General features: G+C 37.4%; 2 protein-coding genes across 8 annotated transcripts in view; both read left to right on the top strand.

Moving 5' to 3' along the window:
* Positions 1-27,861, top strand: part of LOC111947064 — a 98,014-nt gene that overhangs the window by 39,304 nt on the left and 30,849 nt on the right. The gene's annotated exons all lie outside the window — the stretch shown is intronic.
* The window catches only part of LOC105357175 (polymeric immunoglobulin receptor), a 43,506-nt gene continuing 19,913 nt past the window's right edge, over positions 4,269-27,861 (top strand). The window contains exons 1-8 of one of the 7 annotated variants that reach the window (XM_023952923.1): positions 4,273-4,414; positions 7,344-7,658; positions 8,129-8,401; positions 9,513-9,821; positions 10,471-10,764; positions 12,043-12,177; positions 12,615-12,663; positions 12,763-13,851. In XM_023952923.1, coding sequence (XP_023808691.1) covers positions 4,366-4,414; positions 7,344-7,658; positions 8,129-8,401; positions 9,513-9,821; positions 10,471-10,764; positions 12,043-12,177; positions 12,615-12,619 — 1,380 coding nt within the window. In that variant the 5' untranslated portion in view covers positions 4,273-4,365 and the 3' untranslated portion in view covers positions 12,620-12,663; positions 12,763-13,851. Of the gene's footprint in view, positions 4,415-7,343; positions 7,659-8,128; positions 8,402-9,512; positions 9,822-10,470; positions 10,765-12,042; positions 12,178-12,614; positions 12,664-12,762; positions 13,852-23,214; positions 23,381-24,388; positions 24,710-25,176; positions 25,453-27,365; positions 27,675-27,861 lie in introns of those variants that run through there. The other 6 variants (XM_023952924.1, XM_020714784.2, XM_023952922.1 and 3 more) reach the window with 6 other exon arrangements.

Here is a 27,861-nt window from a genome sequence, read left to right as displayed (position 1 = left end):
GAGAGAATCCGGTCACTTTTCAAAATAAAACATTTTTTTCGAGAGAAAAAAAACACAATAAAATCGGAATTATTTTTTCTTTCTGTGTCCCGCGGACCGGTACGTGGTTGGGGACCACGGTCTTTAATGATAAAACCAGAAAAGGGATCTCAGGATCATGTAATGTTTGTGTTTCAAATAATGAAGAGGCCCAGTTAGCTTCCAGTCACTTCTTTAATTAGCCACGTTGTGCTACATCCACCATACCACTTTTTTCTTCTATTGCAGGGGTCGGGAACCTTTTTGGCCGAGAGAGCCATAAACACCACATATTATTAAATGTATTTTCGAAAGAGCCATACAATAATGTAGTGTCCTTTTCCTACACTGAGGCACGGAGACTTAACCTCTGGTTCTTTATCCTGGTTACTGTAGACCGCAACAAACGGCGTACAATTAATTCAGCAACTTCTGAATCTCTCCCGCGAGATGAAAGCGCTTCTCCCAACTTTATATTCCCCTGCTCCCGGTCCAGCCCTCCCATTTCCCTTATTCGACCCATAGATGAACCCCATTGGTCCAAACTCCCCAACGACAAGCTGAGCGACAGAACTGAGGGCCAATCAGATCTCTGCATCATGCGTTCAATGAACTCCAGAATTTAGATCGCAACCCGACAGCCACCCAGTCCAAGTCAGTCCGCTACAATTTGTTTAAAACTAAATATACAAGTGAATGCATGCATTTTATGTGATGTCAACACTTTTAAGGTAAACTAGCTAAAAATACAAGTGAATGTGTGCATTTGATGTTTTTTCAACACTTATAAAGCACAATAAGTCTGTTTTTTTTTAATAACATCGTTATGCTGTTGCTAATAAATGATGAGTTTTTCTTAGCATTAATGTGACTTCTGGTGCTGCGTGGTGGTTTTGCTGATGGTCTTGTCTGGTTGATACATGGTGAGTTTAAGGTTCATGCAGGGGTCTTGGTGTGGGGGTGGCTGGTCACTCTCCCTCCTTTTCACATTCCACCATCCATTTTAGAAGAACATGAACACTCACTTGAGCACATTTGTTAGCTCACCTTTGCACTAATAGTTTGCGTGATTGAACGAAATGTTTCTCACTAGTTGGTTTGAATGCATAGGTATGCGTGTGGGAACAGTATTTATGCCGTGTACATCTTAACGTGAACAATTTTGAAGTCAACAGGTGTGTTTATAACATTTGTGTGTGTATGGACAGGCCCCGCCCTCCAGAAACCATCCAGAAACTTGTTGCTTTATGCTGCTTCATGGTTTTACCCCCCTGCCTTTTTATAATCACCCTTCAACCCCCCACCCCCAACATCCCTCTGTCTTCTTTCCTCTCACTTATTTTGTCCGGTCCAACACAAATATGACTAAAATGAACAAAGTTTGATGATAAATTTCAGTTGGTTGTACCATCCAGCCTGATCCCTGTTTTCCTGAAATACTTCCATGATCATCCCCTGGGTGGGCATCTAGGCAGTCTCAAGACACTTTTGCGAGTGCTAGAAGTAGCCTGGTGGCCTTCAGTGAGGAAAGATGTCTGGAACCACGTCAAAGTCTGCCATACGTGTCAAACTCACAAGGCAGAGAACCAGAAGCCTGCAGGTTTTATGCAGTCAACTGTGGCCGAGGCTGCATGGGAGAAGTTGGGGATCGATCTATTAGGGCCTCTCCCCAGGAGTAAGAAGGGGAATGTTTACTTGGTGGTCTTGGTGGATTACTTCACAAAATGGGTGGAGGTATTTCCCCTCAAAGACAGTAAAGCACACCGCATCGTAACTTTCCTGAGAGATGACATCTTTACGAGGTATGGGGTTCCTAGAGAGATTGTGTCTGACAGAGGTCCACAGTTCACTAGCCACGAGATGCTGAACCTTTGTAAAACGTGGGGAGTGATCCAGCGGTTTACTACCAGTTACCATCCACAAGCTAATCTTACGGAAAGGTCCAATCGTACTATAAAGACGATGATAGCATCTTACATTGGTTCTGAACATAAAAACTGGGACTTGTGGATTAGAGAATTTCGATTCGCCATTAATGCGGCCCAACACGAAACCACGGGCCGGTCACCAGCTGAACTCATGTTGGGTAGAGGGTTGAAAGGGCCCCTTGAACGTCTTATAGGCGTTTCACCTTCCCCTCATCAACCTCATTACAAACTCATGGAAAGACAGACAGAAATGATCGAACAGGTGCGAAAGAGAGTGGGAGTGAGACAGGCAAGACAAGCCAAGTATTATAATGCCCGTAGGAGAGGTGTACAGCTTCTACCGGGACCTTGGTCTGGGTATGGTCTCATCCCCTATCTAAAGCATCGGAAATTTCTCAGCTAAGCTTGCGCCTAAATGGTCAGGACCAGCTACGGTGTTGAGACAAGCAGGACCCATTACATATGTGGTGCAGTGGAAAGACCAGAATAAAAGAGTGGATACTGTCAATGTGGTGAATATGAAACCCTATTATGGTGTGCAGCCTCTCTCACCCAAGGCTGGGGGGGGGGGGGGGGTGGTATGTGACATCGCCACATTGAAAAACGAATGAAAAGAACAATGAATGAAAATGTAAAATATAAGGAGAAAAGAAACTGATTGCTCAAGGGCAAATGCATATGAAAAGAAAATGTGGGAATTATAGCATAAAATCCTGTGTACACTGCCTATGAATATGATTAATGGCGTCATTGACTATGGGACCTTTTGACTGGGTAAACAAACGTTAGAGGCGGAAACCAGAGGTGATTTGAAAAGAGGAGCGGCAGACGCTAGGAGAGACGTCAGACGCTGAAGGAGAGGGGTGTGGCGGTGCCAGACGCGGAAAGTCTGCAGCCGCAACTTGTCATCTCTTCATTCATCCAACAATATTGGAAGAATAGCGGGAGATACTTAATTATAATGATAATCTTCATCTTGGCGGAGCTCTTGCGGGAGGACTGGGTCCCGGAAAGCGGCGTTTCTGGGCGTGAGGAGCGCACTCGAAGGAGCGGGGTTTCGGATTACGCTTGGATGCGGTGAGACCGACCCTTAATATTCATTTTTTGGATGTTTCTTTTTTTTTTTTTTTTGCAAGTCATGGTACCATGCGAAGATTGAGACTTCATTTTTGTTTTTTCTGAGGAACTTTTTTTCCCCCAAACGGATTATTCAAATATTTTCCTTTGCATCATATCAGGAGCGGACAGAGAAACTATTGACTCTTTTTTTGTTTGTTTGTTTTTTGTTGTTTCTCTCTTTTCAGCGGGTTTGTCGCGGGGAAAAGGACATTTATTTATTTATTTATTAGGGTGTATCTTTGGGTATATTTTGTCATTTTTCTGGGTTTTGCTGGACAAAAGTCTGTCAAAGACAATTTCAGTTTTTCGTTCATTATAAAAAGCTGTTTGTGACTAGCAGATATAGTGGCTGGCTTATTTTGTTTGGGTTTATCTGGGTTTGTTTGGCTTGAATAACATGGTGAGGAAACCCCTTGGTAATGTATCAATCAGAAGACCTAGTAAATGTTTTTTGAGCGTTACATGTTTCAGTTAGGTGGGGTTTTGTTTGTTATTTTGGCTTTGCTTCACCCTGAAGCTTTTTTGCTTCACTAAGTTCTTGTGGTTTGGTATTTATTATTTAATAAATAAATGTGGTACTTTTTATATGGAGACAATCTTTTAGTGATAACATTTTCTTTTATGCTGTGCTTCCATAGGGCCCCTAGACATTAAAAGGGGCGTAACATAGTATAGTCATCTGATGAGACAGACATGAGGTTGATGCTGCATCTGATAGAAAAGAAGGAATAATTGAACTATTGAAGCCACAAAAATCTAGATGCTCATTCTGGTTCAAACCTTTGCTGACATCTGTTCACTGTGTCCTTATGGGAAAACGAGTGCAGGCATTCATAAGTCAGACACACTAGAGGAGAATGAAGAGAGATGAAGAAATCAATAGAGAAAAAGAGAGACCAGCTGACAACGAAGAGGAAGAAGAACAGAGAGGAGCAGAGGGGAGGGTTGGGGCATTCACCAGCCTTCACCACACAAACTTGGGGACTTATCAAGGCAATAAATGGCGCACAAAAATGTTCCGATGGGCCATATTCAATATAAGATAAGAATAAATTAGACTTTTACATTTAAACAATAATAGTGTTGCCTGGGTGTGTAGTGGGGTTGAGGAGGGGTGGATGAGGTGTTTTATAACATGCATGAGTGTGTGTGTGTGTGGGGGGGGGGGGGGTATAACGTGGCTGCATTCCACTTTAAAATTGGGTAGTTGAGCCCCTAGGTGGAGTCAAGACATTCTTTTCTATTTAGTCATCACCAAAGAGAAAATTAATATTTACAGCAAGAGACCAGCAGAGCAAGAATGACTCTACTATTAGAATTAATCCTGATCTTCATGCTTCAGTGTGGAGGTAATATCTAGATATAAAACTCATGTTTTATCTTCCTTACTTTAGCTTTAAAACTTTTGTTTGCCACATATATTGGTTCTATTTTATAAATTACTTTTTTTGTTTTGTTTAAAAAAAGATGGCTATTGCAAAAGTAGGTTATTAGTAGGATAAAGATTGTTCAATATTGGTTATTTTGTTTTTGTTAATAATGTATATTTAAATTTTTAAGATTCATTAGGAAAAAAAACAACTTTAGTGGAATTTGTTTTGTAGACAAAATTTTTAAAAACTATAAAAATGTTTGGTTTTAAAAGTTGCTGCAAATTGCATGAAAGCTGAAGCTGCGAAGATGGTGAAGTATGTTAAAGTGGAGAAAAGTAAACAAATTAATAAAATATTTTTATCTTTATTTAATGGTGTTGCTCTCGGCACAAACACCTTTATTAGTACTTTTTTAATTATTTTTTTTAGCAGACTGTGTGTTCGTAGATATTGTCAGTCTCTTAGAATCGCAAAACACAAAGTAGGACTGAAACAAAAACCGTAAAGCCGTTTGGACATGAGCATAACAACAACAGCGGCCCGGACTAACGGCCCTCCTGGACAGACTGCATCTGAAGACACCGACGTGGCGCAATGATGAACGCCGAACAGAGAGAAGAGGAGACGGTGAGCGCAGACACGAAAGAGGACGAAACGGGGTGAGGTTCCAGCCAGGCTAAAGGCTAATCCCGGAAGACCACCGATCCTGTCTCTGTTAATGGACAATGTCCGCTCCCTGGACAACAACATGGACATGGAGGGTCTCCAGTGAGATGAGGAACTCTGTCTCACGAAAACCTGGCTGAACGACAACATGCCAACCGAACCTGCCAGGTGGACGGGCAGCTTCTGTTCGGGGCAGTGTTGCCAGATAGTGTCACAGTTTTACAGCCCAAAAGGCATCTGAAATCCGCCGGATCCAGCAAAAAACCTTCTATTACCGAAGGTATAATTTTTTGACTTCCGAAAATAAAAACCGACAAACCAACACTCAAACCTCCCAAATGATGCCTAACCGCCCAAAGCCATTTTTACCCGCAAATTTAGAACCAAAACTCTCAAATTGGTCGGAAAGCAGCCTAATCTGGCAACCCGATCTCCAGCAGCAGTGGCGGTTCTACACTTACTTACCCTCCGGGCGAGTGGATCAAACCCAAGACTACATGCTTTGCAAATAGAAAAATAAAAAAATAAAAACATTTTCTCAAGTTTTTTAATAGGATCTTATTTATTTTGCAATGGTTGTATAAGAAAAATGGTGTGACGCGGATATCCAAACACCATACACACCTATATATTGTGCAATCAAAGATGATGAACATTTATATGAATTTTTATATTAAAATTAAAAAAATGTCCTTTGCTCCCAACGATATGAAATATCAGCTGAATAGTGTCACTGACATCCCAACACCAGATTATAAATAATAATAATAATACATTTGATTTCAAGCGCCTTTCAGGTCACCCAAGGTCGCTGTACAAGTTTAAAAATAGGAGAAAACAGAATAAAACAACAAATAAGAAATTAACAGAGTAAAACATGAATAAACGTATAGATGAATCACATTTTATTTGAATTTTAATACTAAAGTTTTAGAGGTTCCACTATGAATTTGGTCATTTGTTTTCAATAGCTCCATAGCCATGTACTGTTCCACTGTTCTGGCACTGATATCCCAACATCAGACACACCACTTTATTTTGCAATTTTAGATGGTGAATATTCGATGTACATTTTTATATTAAAATTCTAGAGGTTCGCATACTGCTGGCCATTTTTCAAAAATTACCAAAATACGTTTATGTATGCCAAACTGTACCACTGGCACCCTTATATGTGACACACTATTTTATTTTGCCCTCATACATGATGCAAATTTCATTTCAATTTTTATATTAAAATTCAAAAGTTTTGAATATGAATTTGTCCTTTCTTTTCAATAACTTCCAAACCATGTTAATAATTTCATCTGTGCTGTACATCATGTGTATGAAGCATATTTGACAATAAAGCTGACTTTGACATGAAAAACAACATAACCATTTTTTTGATGCTTCAGTCTGGAGGTAATACATATATTTTAATGTTTTGCAAAATATATATTCTAATTTGTTTTGTAAACAGATTTTCTTTTTATAAAAAATAAAAAATTACTTTTAAAAGTTCCATTTGCTTCAAAAATGCATATTTGAATTCTGACAGTTGAAGCTGTGAAGATGTTGAAGAATGTTAACACAGTGAAGAAAAGTCAAAAAGTTGAAATATTTACTAAAACTGAACTGACTTCTTTAAACTAAAATTTCTTTTGCTATTTTAACTGCAAAACTGCACTAAATAGTAAAAAGTTGTAAAGAATCTATGCTTTGTTGAATAAATAAATAATTAAGGAAGAGAATAAAGGAAAACCTTCAAGAACACAAATATTAATGCTACAGATTTCCGAAATGGATTTACTGACCTCATATTTTAGCACTAAACACATTTACTTATAAGGATTTAAAGTTTCTTTTCATTTATGGTTTAAATTAAATCAATGTTAGATAAATAACCAAATGTTTGCAAATGACTTTAGTTTTAATGACTAAAAGGTTGTAAATAATCTAAATGTTGGTTTGTTTGTAGCTGCTTCTTTCCATTTCTAAAAGCACAAACTAATAACTTGAAAAGAGACAAAGTATTTGAAATACCATCAATTACAGGAAAAAATAAATACTTCATCTGAACTCACAATTCTATTCAGAAAATGTCAGAGTTAAAGATGTGAATGAGGTCAATATTAGAGGAAAGTAAACATGTGTGCATACTGTGGATTTCTACTCTGTATTTAGAAACCTGAAGTTTTTATCAATGATTCTGTTTGTGATTCTGATTGTAATTTTCTGTTTCTTCTTGTTTCTGCAGGTTTCAGTTGGAAAGTGGAGAGACTCTATAAAAGAGTTGGAGAGGACGTCACTTTACCGTGTGATGTTTATAGATCCTCTGACCAATTCTATGATGGTTACTGGTTGTTCTACAGACCTAGCGAAACTCATTCAGAACAAATAAGCTGCAAAGAAAATGTTGTCCAGAGTTCAGATAGAGATTCTAGGCTGAGTGTGAGCAGAAACTGCTCTCTGCTCATCACAAACATCACTGATGAAGATGCTCTTCAATACGTCTGTCGGCACAGAGACGAATATCGTAGTCACGCCATTGTGTATCTTCATATTTTGAGCAGTGAGTATTTTAACTTCAATAATTCTATGACTACATAAATATCAACATTCTGATCTGATCCAAAAAAAGCTCAAACCCTGAAGAGACTCTGACATGTGAACTCATTGAATCATTTAGGTTGGAAAAAGGTCAAACTGCTGACAAAGCATGTTTAGTGTGAGAGATGTGAGAGAGTCGACTGATGGGAGAAAATATCATTACATGTTTCATTCTTTCTATAGTAAATAGGTTGAATTGATGAATCCATAAACAGTAAAGATCAATGTCTCTGATTATCACTGATTAATGAGGTGAACAGAGAGTTTGAGAGTTTCCTGTTTAGTTTAACTTGATAAACTTCAGATCAGTTTGATTGATTTTAGTAAAAACTGTAAATGTGTCACACATTAGAAAATGTGTCCTATCGGTTTGTTAAATTATAAACAAAGAAGGACATCACTTTAAGATAAGTTGTTTTTCTTTTTCTTTAGTTTCTTCATCCCCATCAGATGTTTATGGAAGAGTCGACCTAACATGCTCTTTAGAGTGTTATGCATCTTCTCACTGTAAACAGAACAGCATCATCTGGATGGATGAGACAGGATCTCAACTGTCTGGTAAAAAACATGAGTTTGAGGTTAAAGAACAAACAAACTGTGATTCTGTTCTGACTGTGAAACATCAGAGTGGAAACAACAAAAGATTCACCTGCAAGTTTGTTGAAGATGAAGAAGTGAAGATAGATGCTGACTACGTTTTAACAGGTAAGACATTTTTAGGTCATTGAGGTCTGTATTTGTGTTAAATCAAAATATTTTAAAGCAACAAAATCTTTTTTACAGTTAGGAAAAATAAATGAATTATGTGAAAAAATACAATAATGGTTGTAACAATTATTATAGTCATTTTAAAGTTAAAGTCAAATAAAAAGTTAACGATAATGCAAGTTTAAATAATTAAACCTGCTTCTGTTTTAGAATAACATTGATGTTTTTACAGCCAGGGAACAGTTTTAGAGGAACATGTGACTTTCAAGATTTTCTGCTTTATTTGGTCAATAAGAAGAAGAAAAAAAACTAAGTAGCGGAACAAAATCTGATATTTATGTAATAAGTTTGTTTTAAGTTTGAAAGAATGTAAAACAAAGTTCAGGGATATTTGCAGTCAACTAAAGAACTAGGAAGAAAACAGGAACAAGACGTTTGCCAACAGGAAGCTTCTCTGTCATGAAATAACTGAAAACAAGAAAATAACTATAGGAGAAAACTACAGACTTACCAAAGTATGTGGATGAAGATTCTGGATCATTCATAGGTGACATTGTTTTAAAGTTGAGTCATGGTGTCTGGATTCATTGTTTTCTCTTCTTAAAACTCATCCCAGAAGGTTCATCCAACCGTATTCCTTAAAGAAAACTGAGAATTTTGGATTTTCATTTACTGTCTAAATGTAACAAAAACAGAACTAAAGTCTAAATCATTCTCAGATTTTTCATCTTTTTTCTTTAAACATTTAGCTTTGAAGTATCCAACACATTGATCAATAAGAGGGTGGATCCAAGACTTTCTTTTTTTTACTAGAGTATCACTAATGAGGAAATTAAACCATGAACTGAACATTTCTAAGAGATCCACATTTCACTAAGACAGAATAACTAATACTGAAATTAATGATAATTTTTATGCTTTACTCTAAAAGTAAAGATCCAATTTAGTCAAAGTTAATGTATGCCACAATGAAATGACACCTGGAAGACATTACAAAGCAAGTATATGTTTTAAATACTGATCGATTTCAAATTATTTTGGGGATTTTGTTAGTGTCTGTTGTGTTAAAGGTTCAACTTTTCTGAGTTTGTTCTTTTCTCTCCTGCAGACATCAGTGGACAAACTAAACATCTCTATCAAAGAGTTGGAGATGACGTCCTTTTACCTTGTAGAACTAAATCCTCCTCTTCCTCATGTTCTGATGTTACCTGGCTGTACCAGAAAGCTCCAAATGCAGCATCAATAACAGAAGTAAAGAATGGAAATGTTGTCCAGAGTTCAGCTAGAGCTTCCAGGCTGAGTGTGAGCAGTGACTGCTCTCTGCTCATCACAAACATCACTGATGAAGATGCTGGTCGATATCTCTGTCAGCTCAGGAACAAGAATGAGTTTGACGTGTATATTAATACTTTGAGCAGTGAGTGTTCTGACTTGAATAATTCTGATTACATGAATGTCAACATTCTGATCGGATCTAAACAAAGCTCAAATCCTGAAGAGACTCTGACATTTGGAGTTTTTTTTTATTTAAATTCTATAATCTAAAGATTCTATAACAGATGAAAAATGGATCCTTCATTTACGTTCAGAGTCAAAAATCAGTTTTCATCTCAGATGAGGAGAGATTTATTTCACAAATCCAGAGCTTCTGTGCTTTTCTAACAGAGAAATATAGGAGTTAGACCAGACAGAGCCGGAGAATCAGGAAGACAAAGAAAGAGACGACAACAGAGCAGTTTCAGCTTCAGGCAGAGAACATTTCTTTGGGTTCATTTAATATATTTTTTATTTCATTTCCATAATATTATTTGTTGAAAGTTATTGTCATAAAATGACGAGCAGTGACTCCATCATCCTCTGACTTTGTTTACTCTGAAACACAAAAATCAAGAATATTTCTGCTGTTGAAACAAATGAAAACATTTTCTCTGCATAGTTTCTAAAATTGTCAAATCTGTTCTTTCTTTGGAACATGGTGTGCAGGTAAATGTAGTCACTGTCAGGACAAAAGGTTTTCTTGTAAAAACGTCTAACAGAGAAACTTTTCTGTTTTTGTTTTCCTTCAGTTTCTAAAGATCCACCAGAAGTTGATCCAAGAGGAAATGGAAGTGTCACATTACAGTGTTCACTGAATAGACATGATAGAACAATTCCCTGTAACCAGAACAGCATCATCTGGGTGGATGAGACAGGATCTCACCTGTCTGGTAAAGGTGTTGGGTTTGAGTTTAGAGGACAAACAAACTGTGATTCTGTTCTGACTGTGAAACATCAGAGTGGAAACAACAAAAGATTCACCTGCAAGTTTGTTGAAGATGAAGAAGTGATGATAGATGCTGACTATGTTCTGGACTTTTCAGGTAAAAATGTTTTTCAGTCTTGTTATTGATAAAAGAGACAATATATTTAAACCTTTTTTGATTTTATTACTATGAAGTTGTAACATGTACTGCAGATCTTTCTGCTGCACAAATATTCAGTGGGAAAGCATCTTATTGGCTAAACGCTCCTGATCCAGGTAATCAGCAGCTAATAAGGCAGGACACCGGCCCTCGAGACCTGGATTTGGGGACCCCTGCTTTAAGGGAACTGCAAGACACACCTGCGCTCCCCTTAAGATGCTCCAGTCTGTGGGCCCACACAGGGGCGGAGCTAGAACATTTTATATGAGGGAGGGGGGCAGGCAGAAGACTTTGGAAGGACGAAAATATATCAAATGGAAATCCATTACAAAAGAAAGGATCAAATATATCTATTTTAAGAGTTTTTTAGATTTTGTTGTATTATTTCATGTAAAAATATTGCTACTTTTTGTCTGCCGTGAAGAAAGTTGTTTTGATGCTTTCTCAATGTTTGTTAAAATGATACTAATATTAACTCAAAAAATCGGGAGTTTTTGCTGGTGGGGCAATTACAGCTTCTTGCACCTACCATAGCTCCCCCCTTCATGGCCTGGACAACCCAAAAATCCACAGCACCTGTACGGGTCAACCCCCTTGTGTGGGTGCTTGTGACTAAGGCTTTAGTCAGTCTGTCAATGCAGGGTCTCTGCCTAACACCTTTTCCTCCTTTGGTGTTTTCTCAGGTCCTTTTCTAAAGTCAAGCGTCTCTGTGTCCAAAGACGTATCTGTACTTGCCTTTCCTCCACATTTGACTGTAATACTTCATCTAAAGTGTTTGTCAGGCGCGTTCTGAGGTTATTAACTTGATCTCCTCCTATCTTGAGTCATTACATCACAGCTTTAGATCTGAGTCCATAAGTGTCTTTAATGTTGAAACTCAAAACCATGAATTTGCTGTTATCAAGAAACTCTACTCCATAATATTCCAAAATTACTCAATTCATGTTGTATATAAAATGAATTTCGCATTCATTCATTTCATTCCATGGTGCTTTGGGTTACTGTCTTTCTGTCAATGACTTATTCTTTTAACTTCAACTAGTACAATAAGCTCATATTTGTTTGTCTTAGCTACAGCATTTGCAAAATGTTTTCTAAATGTGAAATTATGTTAGAATTATGTTTCTGTTGTTCTTTATACTTAATGGTAAATTTTTATTTAAAAAAAATATTATAGTGGTCTGTTGAATTCAATTTTATAAATAATGAAGTTCAAATATTATTTTTTGATCATAGAATCTCTCCAGAGTAAAACAGTCATCATTATTGGAGCTGTGGTTGGTGTGGTGTTGGTGCTGCTGGTCGTCTTCACTATTCTCCTCTTCAGAAGCAGGAGAGCCAAAGTCACAGAGGATCAGAGAAGAGGAACAAGTACAGTTTTTCTTTTTTGTTTTTTACCACCAATGAATGTGATGAGGTTCTGATGAAGAAAGCAGAACGCTCACGATAGTTGACAAAGATTTGTTGGCAGCGTTTAACACAGGATGTGAAAAATGTTTAAAAAATTGAGTCTGGTTCTCAAGGTGCACTTTAAATAAAATACTTAATGATTTTAATGTCTGTTACAACCATGCCTGTTATGTCAGACTGTTAAAATATGTCTTTTGTCTAAGTCAACTTCATTTTAAAAATAACATTCCTAGCATCTGACTCTCATTATAAAAGAGTGACAGTATTATTTACTCAAATTATTTAAAAAATTAAAATATCCCCTGCGTATTCCTCACTAACCATGCATTCGTGAAGCTACAGAATTTCCCTGATGCCTATTTTTAAAATTGAGTTTTATCCTCTGTGCTTGGTTTCAGACTGAGCCAGAGAGTGAAATGACGTATGCTGCGGTTGATCAAGATTACAGTAAGTCACTTTGTCTGCTGTGGTCCTGATGTTGATAGAACTGCTGGTAAATTAAAACTGTAAGATAGTAAACAGTCCATGATGAGAACTATTTTTTAGTTTGTGTTTCAGATAAAGGAGGAAGAAGGTGAGGTGACCTATTCTTCCATTCAAATAAAGTGAGAAGAAGCAGACAGTGATCTCTCCAAAGCTGCATCCTTTCAGCAGTTACTTCTGTCCAGCTGAGGATGAGGATGAAGATGGGGACGGCACATTGATGTACAGTTTTCAGTTAATATGGCTTTAAAACCAGATACAGATCCAGAAGCTTCACATTTAAAATGAGACATTTTTAATCATACAAGATTTTACTTTTATTTTTTATTTATATTTTGGCTCATTTTGTTCCTGATCATGTTGTTTTATCAGTTTTCTAATATGAAAGCATTCAAAAATGAGTTCCTAAACAGCTGTGGTCTCAAGCCCTCACAATCTATAACAGAACCAATGTGCCTTAATGTGAGTTTCAAAGGTGTTGATGATCCATTTATGAGTTTAGCAGCAAAAAACCTGTGGAGCTTGCATTAATGATCTTTAAGAAACATTCAGTTGAACAAGGAAAAATGCTTGCTAAGGCCCCGAGCCCCATCGGCGACCGTCCCTAAGGACACTCATGCTTCATTGGATCTTTGGCACATTGGCGTTTACAAAGAACAAGACATAAAATAGTTAATAAAGAAAATGCACAAATACAAATTCAAATTATTCTAAAAAGTAAAAGATACAAAGACAATAAAATAGCACTTCCTGTAAGGAAAAGGAACACCTGGAATTAAGGGGGGGAATTGAGAAATGTTAAAGCAGAACAAAATTACACAGACGATGAAAAGGAAAAAGAAAATTGTCAAACATAACAGTAAGCAATTTTATAAAATGCAACAAAGTCCAAAAAAGGTAATTCCGGGCCTCGAACACTCGCGTCCTCCTTCTGCATGTCCCACAAGCTCTGGCAAGCTTGGACCTGGCCTCCTATGGACTTCTCAATAAGCCTGTTATTAGAGATGTGACACATGGTGATACAACAGAACGGCTGCAAAAGGACTTGGGGTGTCCACTGCTGTGGTACTGTTCTGCCAAGATGATTCTGCTGTGGGTCTAAGTTTTTGTTAGTGTTAGGGTCAGGAAATTAAAAAATAAAAAACAATAAAACACAAAAGACAATGATACAAGAATCAATTTACGCATGCGCGTGTAAGAGCAAATATGATGGAAAGGGTCCACCACATTTCTCTTCTCAAAGGTCTGCTTCCCCTCGTGCTGTTTTATGAAGAACACAAGTGGGGAAGACACGAATTCAAGAAAAAGAAAAAAGTCTATTAGGGGCTGTCGTCTAATGACCCAGTCGTAGAACCTACTCATCCTGTGGATGAGAGAAAATCAGATGAACAGACACACAAAGCTTTAAAATTTTAAAAATGGTCAAACTTTCCGGTTCCGGGTTACAGCAGCAGGACGCGTGGCGTGCCTCTCTGCGATTACAACTATCTTCAAATTACTTAAAAAGTTGATTTTTCTCCAAAAAAGAGAGCTGACCATGCCCCCGAAGAAACCCCAGGAATATGAAGAACTCCAAAAATCTCTTGACATTATTCAAGAAACGCTGAAAAGTTTTATGGATCAAGTGTCGGCTAAGCTAACACCGCTCTGGGAGATGATGGAAGAGTTCCGAAGATTTCGGGCTCAAAACGAGCAGCGAGAAAACCAGGTCGAGATTCTGGAGAAAAGACTGGACGATGTGGAACAGCAAGTAAGGATGAATAATGTCATTCTCACTGGATTACCGATCAAGCCTCAAGCGAAGCTGAATACAGCTGGAGCCAGCACTGCTAATGCTAGCGCTAGCGTAGCTGGCAGTGCTAATACGGAGGTCAGTGGAGAGTCTCTGGAACAGCAAATACATTCATTTCTCACATTTCTCATCTAAAGGGATTTCCCTGGATCTCAATACAATCGAGACCTGCCACCTGCTCCCCAGGAGAAAGGAGACGGATAAACCAGCGATCCTCATCAGGTTTGTGAATCACAAACACAAGCTAGCTCTGATGAATCTACGCAAAAATCTCAGAGGATCTGCTGTTTATCTGAACGACCATCTGACTAGAAGGAATGCTGAAATCTCAAAACATGCACGGCTTCTCAGGAAGCGTAAGCAGATTGAGAACACTTGGGTTAAAGGCTGCAGGATTTATGTCAAACCACTCGGTCCAGAGGACCGGACCAAGGTTCTGGTCGTGAACACCATGAAGGACTTTGAGAAGTGCTTGATTACGGTTGTCTGAAACAACGTGGAGTAATAAACCAAAGAGCCAAATAATTTTAAGAAATATGACACCAGGAATCATCACTTTCTCCATCGTCTGACGTCACCTGAATAACAGCGGAGTTCTGACCTGCAGACAACTTGACCTCAACTTTCACCGCAGCTGATATCAGCTGAAGAAGGATATGGACCTGAATCTAATGTCTGCAGACATAACATCGAAGAGAACTATTAACTCTGTTTTGAACCCAGAAGATCAGCTGTTATCAGTAAAAGAAGAAATACCAACCTTGGATAATCGACAGTTATGGACCCTTTTTATTTTTCCCCAACAGCATTACTTTATTATAAAAAAATAAAAAAATAAAAATATATAAAAAGAGTAAAACAAATGATTAATCACTTTTGAAAATTGTTAAATTGATTGACTTTTGATGATATTACTTCACTAGCTCCTAAAATTGATAAATTGATTCAAAAATCTTTCCTAATGTAGCATAACTTTGCACATGTTTTTAACTTTTGATACTTGATGAAATTTTGCTATGAAAACTCCTTAAACAGTGTTGTGTCTATTTTACTGGTATAGTATTATTTTTTAAAGCATATGAATGATTTTTAAAAGTAACATAATTTGCATATATTTCAGATGCTGCTTTTGCCATGTAAATTTCTAAAATAGTTATTTTTGACGTAGTACTTAAGTAATTCATCTTTGGCATGTGCTTTATCGATACCTTATGATTCTTAATTCTGTCTGATAAAACCTAGGAACCGGATATTGATAAATCATGTAATAAAATGGTTATAGTATAACGGGGTGGGATTATATAAGTTCGCTTCCTTCCACTCCCTTTCAAGCAATATTTATTAATTATGTCTAATTATCCTAAGTTTGATTAGTTACTGTATGAATGTATAACTGATGTTTATATTGCTTTTGTGTATAACTTCTATTTGATTGCTTGAAATAAACCATTTCAAATCAAATCAAATCAAATCTGCGTTCCCATTTAAACATTCTTTCTAGACAAATACATTTAACACTAGAACGTCCATAGGGCAGCCATTTGGCTTTTCTACCCACAATGTCCAAGGGACAGCCAAGTGGCTGGATTAGTTAAAATTTACATGCCCAAAGAGCAGCCTTCAACATAGTTTGCACATGAACAGCACAGCCATTAGGCTGTTCTTTTGGCATGCAAAAAGGACAAGCCAAGTGGCTGCGCAAGTTTTCACTATTTCCCCTCACCTCTGTCACTTCTAGTAAGAGGTCACCACAGTTTGGTTTTTCTTTTTTGGCTGAGATTTGTCGTTCATGCACAAGGGACAATTCTTTACCGGCATAATACTGAAATGCTCAAGCGAAGAAATCATGTGGTCAAAGTCATATCTTCAACCCACTACTTGTCTGCGCATACTTGGTACTGCCTCAAAATCTCCTTTCTGCATTTGCCACATGGTATACTTGTAGCAATCAACAAAGCGCAATCTGGCATTATTGTTCTTGTACTGACTATTCACCTGGCATATTGCCCGTTTCCCTTTGCCAGGTATGGGAGCTTGTCACCAAACACGGTATTCCTTTTTCGCCTTCTCAGCTCCCGCATGTACCTGTGCGAGGTTTTTTATGATTCTGGAAGCTCCCAGTGAATTTTGCCTGGGTCGAAAGATGGATGCAGTTGGCAACAACAAACCCACAAACATTGGAGATTGCAGGAAACCTGTCAGTCCCAACTAGTTCCATGCGCGTGCCCTTGACATCAAAATGTAAATGCCGCATGATATCTTTGAAGTGGTTTCTGACCATAGTGTTTTTAGATCAGTGGATTTCCCATTTTCGCCAACCATCTTGCATCTTGCGTTTTGCATGGATGGAAGTTTTATCCCCCCCTCACAAGGAGGATGGCAATGAACCCCATTAATTCAGGGAGGGCCATGAACCAGCTGTCTTCTTCTGTCTGACGTTCATGCTGAACAACGCAGTCCTGAATAGTCTGAAGCATGTTCAGAGTGAGGAAACACAGGAAACTCTATAAGCGAGTCGACACCGTACTTCTGACCAAAGCACTCGGCTCTTCCTCAGCAGTGTAACATTAAGATAAGATAAGATAAGATATTCCTTTATTCGTCCCACGATGGGGAAATTTCCTTTTTTGCGGCAGCAGTACAGGGCAGAGAGAGAGCAATATATAAAAGAAACAAACTATGGAGTCAATATACTCACATATATACACAATATACACATACATTTCCAAAAAAAATTGCACAGGATGACCATATATCGGTTATTGCACAGGATAAAAGAAATATGACAGAGCCGATGATTTTGGTTAACACGGTTCACTGGGAGCAGTTAAGGTTGTACAGTCTAACGGCAGCAGGTAGGAACGACCTGCGGTGTCGCTCCTTCAGACACTTAGGAGGTCTCAGTCTGACGCTGAAGGAGCTGCACAGAACATTCAATTGAGCTGTGATGGAGAGGCCTCCCAACCTTTTCTGAATGCCACATCGTGCCATCTTTTGCTTTTTCTGTTGGCACAGAAAAGCTTCTGTAGTCCTCTCTTTTCTGATGGCAATGAAATCTCCTCATTTGTGATCTGATTTCTGAGATCTGAGCAAGGAAAACCTTCAGCAATGTAAAGATATATGTTGTTTCACTTGTTTATTTTAATTTTTTTTGTTGAATTCTAGTTGAAACTATAAATTCCAAAACATGTCAAATAGGCCTCCTTTGCCTCCCCAGTCCAAGAAATATGTGGTTAAATTAAATGACTAAATTTTTCATAGGTGTGTATGTGAGTGTGCCTGGTTATTTATCTATGTGGCCCTGCAATGGACTGGTGACCCATCCAGGGTGTACCCCTCCCCAGTTGCTTGTGACTAGCTGGGATGTGCTCCAGCAGACCCCTGTGATCCTGACCAGGATGAGCAGGCACAGAAAATAAATGGATAGACAACTGCTAGAATCAGCAAATGAGAACAAGATGTTCATGAAATCTAATCAAAAGAAATATCAGTCTGAGTCCAGCTAAAGGACTATCTCTTCTCCCTCAGAGTCAAATGGGTTGACTTGCTCCAGGATCATTTTCAATGTCTGCTCAGGGTAGTAAAAATAAGGCATCTTGGTTTTTCAGTTGACACACTGGGAGTCAAAGTTTGTCAGAGCTTGTAGGCTCTTTTGAAGCAGAAAAACCTCCCCCACCCTGATCTGAGTAAAGAATGTGGTTAGCTAGGACATGCCTTCATCCAGATGATCAGGTAGTTGGTGCTGCATTTACAAATGAAAGGTGGCTAATTGAAGGCTGTTGAATTAGTCATTTCGAGCCACCCAGCCATTTGGCTGTGCTCTGGACGCTGCAGGGGGAGTGAAAAATCCTGGGCGTTCTAGTGTTAAACGATGATAAAAAAAATGTCCTTCTAATCATTAAGACCTCTTTTGTCTACCTCCCTCTCTTGGCCTGGGGCTAAGCTCCAGGACAAACACATAAAACGAATTAAATGTAAAGCAAGAACATAAAAACAATAAACAGTTTGGTGCATCGATATGGTGAACAGGCGTCCTGTCCACGCTCATGTAAAAGGCAAGGTCACAAGAAGAAATAATACAACTGCAACAGAAGATCTTTCATTAATTGCAGGCAGAGTTCAGCAGTTGGTGCTGCCAGCAGGAGGTCATCAGCCTACATCATGAAAACACAAACCTCTTATAGCATAATGTTCTGTCAGAGAGACTTTAAACAGTGATTAAAAAATGCCAGAAGGATTTTATGAACCCCTCTGTACTATAATGCGAACAATTGTCTGCTATTTTTATGTAATGATTCCATTAAAAGAAAACGTGTGCTAAAGCAATAGCAACAAACAACACACCTTGTGGGGTTAAAGGTGACAGCATGCAATATGGATCAGGGACGTATAGGTTTTATAATAATGGTGACGTCATCAACTCAAATTAACATTAGCTTAAATCATATGCAATCCATCTACTTTTAAAACCGGTTTCAAAGAAGTACACCATGAAGAATACGAATATTCAATGACACTATAGTTCTACAGCCCAGACTGAGTTTCCTTCATCTGCATCAGTCACTCAGCTGCACTGAGATCTAAAAACCTGTGCTCCTGTAATGACCTGAATCACCACCGGGGGGACGGTGAAGCATGAACCAACATCAACTGAACCTGTGGTCCATGAAGCATCAGAGAGCGTTTTTTAACATCACCTCTGCATCTTCATGAGCCGTCTCCTCTCTGCTGTGTCGTTGAAGGCAAAATTAACCTGTACATTTTATTTGAGGGAGTAAAGTGAACACCTGAAAAAACACAATTTTGCCAGTCTGTGTTGACGTTAAAGTCATCATGTTATTTGCTTTCTTTTAATTTGTAACACCTTTATTATCCAGAAATAATGTTTTCATAGTTTCATAGAAATAGTTTTTTCAGTTGATCCACTTCTCCCTCTGCCCTGTAATGTGCTCTGCAGTGATGAATCAGATGCATGTTAAAATCGACTCTTATCACCTGCCAGACGCTCCACTGCATTCTTCATGTGTAAATTCATGCCTTCAATTGAATAGGAGAGCTGACCTGAGGGTCAGACATTCCTGACTCGGCCCCCTCCTGTGAAGGTAGTGAGCTGCGGAGGATGGTGAACTTCTGTGCCTTTTGTCACTCACCCACGAAGCAGGGGGGTTCGAAGGGGGGTTTTCTGCGTAAAGATTTATGAAGTCTCAGGATAGGATTGCTCTTCTGCTTGGAAAGAGATTTAGAAATTTATTAGTCATGTTCATTCTTCACCGTCTCCAACGCCGTCAGCTGGATCAGTAATGAAAGCCAGCAAATGGAAAAATCCTTAAAATTTTCTTTGTCCGAAATGACGAACCTGGAGCAAAATCTTTGAAAAAATATATTGTCTTACATGCATTCTGGCCGCTAATCATTCACTCTTAATCAAGAAACAGAGACAAATTGTTCTGACTTACCATTAAGGACTTGCTGCCCTACAAAAAGAATTTGGAGAAGTGCTAAAAGCCCAGAAAAATCCCACAATTTAAGCTTTTCCTTATTTAACCAAAAACACAATTCACACTCTAAAACACAGACAATCAATACAAAGACAAGAAATTTTAACCGTTTTTGCAAAAGACATAACACAACAAATTAGGTACCTTACACATAAACAAAAATAAACCATTTCACTGAAATGAATCGTTCATAACTAGCGTTTTAACATTCATGTTCCCTCTTCTCCTGTTCTACCAGACCCTGCACTTTCATACCACACCTTTCCATTTCACTTACAATGCCTTTCATTTCTCCTGCTTTTCACCTTACATTTCTTGTCTCTACATTGCCACATCCTTCCAAATCCTCAAAAACCATGTTTCCCTTTCCTTTACCTCGTCCTTTTCCCCATTCTGAAAACAATTTTCAAATACTATTGATTATGATTCAAACAAACAAAACCGCCACTCATTCGCTTCTCATTCAAACAGCAGTGCACAAGATCAAAACAAACAGAAAAACGAAATTAAACAAATTAAAAATGTCAATGGATAAAACTTCTTTTAACACAGCTGAACTTAATCACGGTTAGGACATACAAAAAAATTAGAGACATGTATTCACAATAAGAAAACCGAAATAATTACAAAATTATTTTACACAAAATGTATAAGACCGATACTACCTTACCATGTTTTTTGAAAAGCTTTGGGGAACAGAGAGACGGTTGCAGCAGTCATGCATGCAGCCATCTCGCCGTGGCGCCAGAGGCTCCCGTCGGAGGCGCTGCGCTACATAAAAACCTTTTTCGGCGAACCGAAAACCCACTGAAATTTGTTGTTTTTTTTAAACGACGTCCTACAACCGAGGTCATGACCACGCTCGATAACAACGATCCCCACCATGATTTTACCACAAATTACATCCCAAACTCTTCAAATTTTCATCGTGAAAAAGTTCAGCTCGTTCCGTCATATTTGGTCGTCAGGGACGCGTCTCGCCGACGACATGGTACAAACAAAGCCAATCACAGCCGCCGTCGCCATTTTGGCTAGGACTCCGTCACGCTTACCACGTGGTACAGTCAAAACCAATGAGAGTCGACGACACATTTGAAGCAACTAAAACGTCCCGTCATTGGTCCATGTGACGTAAACACACTGTGAGCAAGATGGCTGCGTCCGTGGAGCAGACAATATACAGGGAAATGTGGAAAATACAGTTAAAATTCACAGATTTCAAACACTTCTTCATCCCATTCTTTCCAAAATCGCATACATTTCATTCCATTCATTCTCATTCAAGCCATTTTCACCGCTGTTGTCAAGTCAAGTCGTCATTAAGGCTGTCGTCAAAAGAAAATTCACCGGTTTCCTCATTTCTTCTGTCTAGTGCACCTTTCATTTTTATTGTGAATCTCTCTGTGGTTTCTTTACGCATTAAAATAATTTGTGAAGGTTCGCCGCCTTCCTTGTTTTTCCGAAAATCCTAAAACGCGCAAAATTAGTTCCTATAGTAACACCGTTTTTTCGTACGGGATTTTGTACAGGCTCAAACAGACGCAAAACCTACTAAATTTTAACGTAATCCAAATATCACAAGCTCCCAATTTGCTATTTATTAAATTTTTGACAGGCTGAACAGACACAAAACCTGCACAATTTCCTCAAATTCAATTTCATAAATTTCCTGCGCTATGCCGTCCACATACTTCACTTCCCCAAAATTTGAGTTATTCACTAAAAGAATAACGTAATCAATATGCAGAATTTACGAACAGGTTCCTGCTTTACCTTTTGTTTGTGAGGCCTCGAGGAAAGTAAAGCACGTGGGGGGAGCGTCACCGACTTTTCGCCGAAAGTCTCAGAAATCTCATAATAAACCACTATCGGTCCTCTTATCCGCGTTGCGATTCCGCGTTCCTTCCCTACCTTATCACGTCGGGGTCAGCATAAATGTTGGAAATGTAATCTGTCGCTTTGAGATTACTTTCCTTGTTGCATGTTCAAAAAAGTCGAGAAGGAGAAAACCACGGGATTCGACCGGATTAAGTTTAACAAATTTATTCCCTAACAATATTTCTAAAAAGTAAAAGATAATAAAACAGAATAAAACAGAGTAAAAACAGATCGATCTGGGTGTCCAAAATCAAGGCCTGCAATACGCAAGAGGTTACATTCCGAATTCACATGCAGCTTGTCTGGAGACACAGAAAAGTTCCTTGAGTTCAGACTTTTAAGCATGTGGTCAGAACATCCTCCCCCGGGAGCAAGATGGCCGCCGAATCTCCGCCTCTGGTCGCTAGAGATTGGCTGACAGAGGAGCCCGCCTACTTCCTTCAGCCCATCCTTAGAATCACAGCATCTGGTCTCTGGGGGGAACCTCACAGATAGACACGGTACGGAATCCCCATGGGTGGCAGGAACTGTCACCGCAGGAAGTCGATCCTAGAGCTTTGTTCTTCACACGTGAAAGATGCCTGTGGCGGTTCCCAGGGATTGAGATGATTGATTTATGATCCAAGTCAGACCTACAACCAAATGGCCTCAGAAGATCAAAGACCGTTTTCTCCTGAAGGGGGATGAGTTCGAAACTCCAGCATCACAACCTCTTTACATATGCAATGTTCAGGAAGCCCCTTTGAAATTCAAAGTATGGGAACCCAACACAGTACACCTGTAAGAAAACCTTCAATGAAATAAAGATAAGATAAAAACCTAGGAGAAATAAGAACCATAAAAAATAAATTCCTTCAACATATTTATTTCATATTTATTTTTGTAGATCTTTCTGTTTCTCCAATAAATCTTCATGTGATCAAATCTAATCCCAGAGATTGCATTAGTTTTTTAAAGCAGGCGGCTTCCTTCACCAGACTGGACCACTTGGAGAAAAAGAGGACGGACTTGTTCATGGAATATCAGTCGTTTCAGTTGCTGCTTTGATGAAACATCAAGTTTGTTACAAAAGATCAAAACCAGACAGTTTGTGAACAAAAGTAATAAAGTTCATTACAGAGCAGCTTAAGAAGCATGTAGTGAATACAGGAAATGAACAAACACAACATTTCCTCTTTTAGGACACTTCTGACAGGAAAAAGAAAGACTTCCTTTTTATGATCCTAAACTGATGAACTGTGGAGCTTTATCTTCAAATATAATGACATCAAATGTCTTCTTTTGTTTCATTTTTACTTTCAGAAACTTAATTTTAAATATATTGTTTTATCCTTTCACTCTGACATCACTCACACATGTACTGACACTAAAAATATTGAGTGGGTGGAGCCAAGACTTTCTTTTCTATTTAGTCATCATCAAAGAGGAAATGAACATTTACAGTGAGAAACCAACAAACTAAGAATGACTCTACTGCTGGAAATAATCCTTATTTTCATGCTTCAGTCTGGAGGTAATATATATTTTTATGTTTTGCAAAATAGTTCTTACTTTGGCTTTAAAACTTTAAAGGGTCTGTTTTACAAAATACATGTTGTGTATAAGTGTATAAGATGGTTAAACAATACTTTTATTTTTGTTGGACAAATTCCTTAAGAAGAAAAGAACAACTTTGAGGTAATTTGTTTTGTAAACATAATCTTTTTGATAAAAACAAATAAAATTAATTTTTAAAATTTACTGTTGCTGCAAAAATTTATGTTTGAATTCTGACAGCTGTGAAGCTGTGAAGATGATGAAGAATGTGAACACAGTGAAGAAAAATTAAAAAGTTCAAATATTTACTAAAACTGAACAAACTTCCTTAAACTAAAATGACTTTTGCTATTTTAACTGCAAAAACTGCAAGAAATGGTAATAAAGGTGTAAAGAATCTATGTTTTGTTGAATAAAGAAATAACTGAGGAAGAGAATAAAAGGAAGACTTTCAAGAACGCAAATAATAACTCTACAGATTTCAGAAATGGATTGACTGACCTGATATTTTAGCACTAAACACATTTACTTTTAAGGATTTAAAGTTTCTCTTCATTTATGGTTTAATTTAAATAAAGGTTAGAAATTTCCCTTCTAAACTAAATTTCCCTTCGGGGATTAATAAAGTTGTTCTTGAAAAATAACCAAATGTTTGTAAATTTCTTTTTTACTGCCTAAAAGGTTGTAAATAATCTAAATGTTGGTTTGTTTGTAGCCGTTTCTTTCCATTTCTAAAAGTACAAACTAATAACTTGAAAAATGACCAAATATTTGAAATACCATCAATTACAGGAAAAAATAAATACATCATCTGAATTCCCAATTCTATTCAGAAAATGTCAGAGTTAAAGATGTGAATGAGGTCAATATTAGAGGAAAGTAAACATGTGTGCAGACTGTGGATTTCTACTCTGTATTTAGAAACCTGAAGTTTTTATCAATGATTCTGTTTGTGATTCTGATTGTAATTTTCTGTTTCTTCTAGTTTCTTCTGAAGGTTTCAGTGTCAAGATATTCTATAAAAGAGTTGGAGAGGACGTCGTTTTACCGTGTGATACTGATAGATACGCTGACCAATTCTATTATGGTTACTGGTTTTTCAACATAACTGGAAAAGATAATTTAGAAGAAATAAGCTGCAACGACAATGTTGTCCAGAGTTCAGCTAGAGCTTCCAGGCTGAGTGTGAGCAGTGACTGCTCTCTGCTCATCAGAAACATCACTGATGAAGATGCTAATCAATACGTCTGTCGACTTGAAGACAATGAACAAAATGACGTCTATGTGTTTCTTAATATTTTGAGCAGTGAGTATTTTAACTTTGATAATTCTGTAACTACATAAATATCAACATTCTGATCTGATCCACAAAAAGCTCAAATCCTGAAGAGACTCTGACATGTGAACTCATTGAATCATTTAGGTTGGAAAACGGTCAAACTGCTGACAAAGCATGTTTAGTGTGAGAGATGTGAGAGAGTCGACTGATGGGAGAAAATATCATTACATGTTTCATTCTTTATATAGTAAATAGGTTGAATTGATGAATCCATAAACAGTAAAGATCAATGTCTCTGATTATCACTGATTAATGATGTGAACAGAGAGTTTGAGAGTTTCCTGTTTAGTTTAACTTGATAAACTTCAGATCAGTTTGATTGATTTTAGTAAAAACTGTAAATGTGTCACACATTAAAAAATGTTAAATAGAAAATTAAATGAAGGACAAAAGTATAAACTGAAAACTATTTCCTATTGTTTGTTTTTCTTTAGTCTCTTCGTCTCCTTCAGATATTTATGGAAGAGTCGACCTAACATGCTCATTAAAGAGTTTTAATGGACCAAATGCCTGTAATGAAAACAGCTTCATCTGGATGGATGAGACAGGATCTCAACTGTCTGGTAAAAATCCTGAGTTTGAGGTTAAAAAACAGACAAACTGTGTTTCTGTTCTGACTGTGAAACATCAGAGTGGAAACAACAAAAGATTCACCTGCAAGTTTGTTAAAGATGATGAAGTGAAGATAGAAGCTGTCTACGTTCTAACAGGTAAGACATTTTAAAGGATTTTAGTTTATAATTGTGTTTTATCAAATCATATTTTAACCACATATTTGTTCACAGTTTAGAAACAAAAACACATTCTGTTCTTTTCAGTGATTCCTGTGAATCTTTGCTCTGTCAGGATTTTCAGATTCAAACAAAAACAAACTTTTACACAACATCACTGTGGATCATTTTAAAACACATTCAATGTCAATCAAAAAAATCTATTTTTAACTTTTCAATGTAAATTACAGTTTATATACATTTATACAGTTTCAGGTTATTAGAATGCTTAAGCATCAATAAAGCACACGAAAAGATTAATTACATCATAATGATGTAAAATAGACATAACTCTATTTTTCATATTAATATACCACATACAGATCAGTTATCTAAAATATATTAAGATTATTTTCATTAGAAAAATCATAAAATAACCACTATATTATAAAATAGAGATGACAATTTATGACTTTTTTGGGGCAAGTGAAGTAATATAATTAGAGATCAATCACTTTAACCATCTTCAATAATTGATTAAGCAGTTTTATTAATATAATTAGAAGGTAAAGCTGTGAAGTACAAAGGTCCATTTTCTGTCCAAGGTTGGTGTTCCATCTTCAGCTGCCTGATTGACAGCCATCCTTCTGGATTTAGCAGAGTTTCTATGTTCTCTGTGCTGTAAAAGTTGAGGACAAGTTGTCTGCAGGTCAGAACTCTGCTGAAAATCAAAGCCACTGTTGACTTTTAGAGAGAGCAAAGATCCCATGCGCCATATTTCTTAAAATGATTTTTGACTCTTTGATTTATTACTGCATTTGTTAGCTCAGACATCCTTGATCAAACACTGCTCAAATTCCTCTATGTTGTTAACAACCACAACCTTGGACCGCTTCGGTGGACAGAGTGGTTTAGGATAATTTAACCCAAATGTTCAGAATTTGAATTTCAGCATTCCATCTGGTCAGATGGTCATTTAGAAAAACAGCAGATCCATTCAGATTTCCTCTTTGGTTCATCAAAGCTCATCAGAGGAATCAAGCATATTTCTGCAATAAAATATACATGAATACATATAATCTATTAAATAGATTATAAAAGAACATAAAAAATATAATAGAAAATATAATAGAACCACTGTAATGCATATTGAAAAGCTCATCAAAAAAATCATGGACCTCCACAATAGAAAACTCCACATTTGTCACAATAAGTCATTTTTTTGTAGAAAATGATACAAAAGAAAGTTTGAAAAACACAGGCACAACCCGTCATCTGATAGAAGTTTGCAAAGCAGCTAAAGAACCATGAAGAAAACAGGAACAAGACATTTGCAAACAGGAAGCTTCTCTTTTATGACAAAACTGACAAGAAAAGTAGAAAAATAAATACTTCCCTAAATATGTGGATGAAGATTCTCATTGATTTAGGTGACATCTGAATTCTTCTCCACCCCTACGGCTTGTTTCTACCCCTAGATTTAACCCTCCAATATATTGGAGATATTTTTCAGGAGAATAACAGAATATATAAAAGGTTTTTGAGGTGATCAACAAGACTGGTGCAGCTTTTCATGACTGAGTGTTTTGTTTGAATGTAACAGGGTGTTTATTGTGCCATGGTCCTAAACTTTGATCAGCAAAAGAACAGCCCATTTCAGTACAATTGTTGTTTTAACTCAACTTTCTATTGTTTCCCATTATATTTATATATATATATATATATATATATATATATATATATATATATATATATATATATATATATATCTATGGTCTTACAATTATAATCAGGAGTGTATGTGTGTTTACAGGTGGATCTATCTCATTGTACTTCTTCAGTGATTTAATGTTTAGTGACTGTGGTGTTAAAGGTTCAACTTTTCTCTGAGTTTGTTCTTTTCTCTCCTGCAGACATCAGTGGACAAACTAAACATCTCTATCAAAGAGTTGGAGATGACGTCCTTTTACCTTGTAGAACTAAATCCTCCTCTTCCTCATGTTCTGATGTTACCTGGCTGTACCAGAAAGATCCAAATGCAGCATCAATAACAGAAGTAAACAATGGAAATGTTGTCCAGAGTTCAGCTAGAGCTTCCAGGCTGAGTGTGAGCAGTGACTGCTCTCTGCTCATCACAAACATCACTGATGAAGATGCTGGTCGATATCTCTGTCGGCTCAGGAACAAGAATGAGTTTGAGACGTATCTTAATACTTTGAGCAGTGAGTATTCTGACTTCAATCATTCTGTGATTACATGAATGTCAACATTCTGATCTGATCCAAAAAAAGCTCCAATCCTGAAGAGACTCTGACATTTGTAGTTTTTTTTAATCTAAATTCTATAATCTAAAGATTCTATAACAAATATAAAATGGATACTTCATTTACATTCAGAGTCAAAAATCAG

The sequence above is a fragment of the Oryzias latipes genome, chromosome 24 (genome assembly GCF_002234675.1).
Source record: "Oryzias latipes chromosome 24, ASM223467v1".
Lineage (NCBI taxonomy): Eukaryota > Metazoa > Chordata > Actinopteri > Beloniformes > Adrianichthyidae > Oryzias > Oryzias latipes.
Note: the sequence above shows the minus strand (reverse complement) of the source record. Positions and strands in the feature narration are given on the sequence as shown.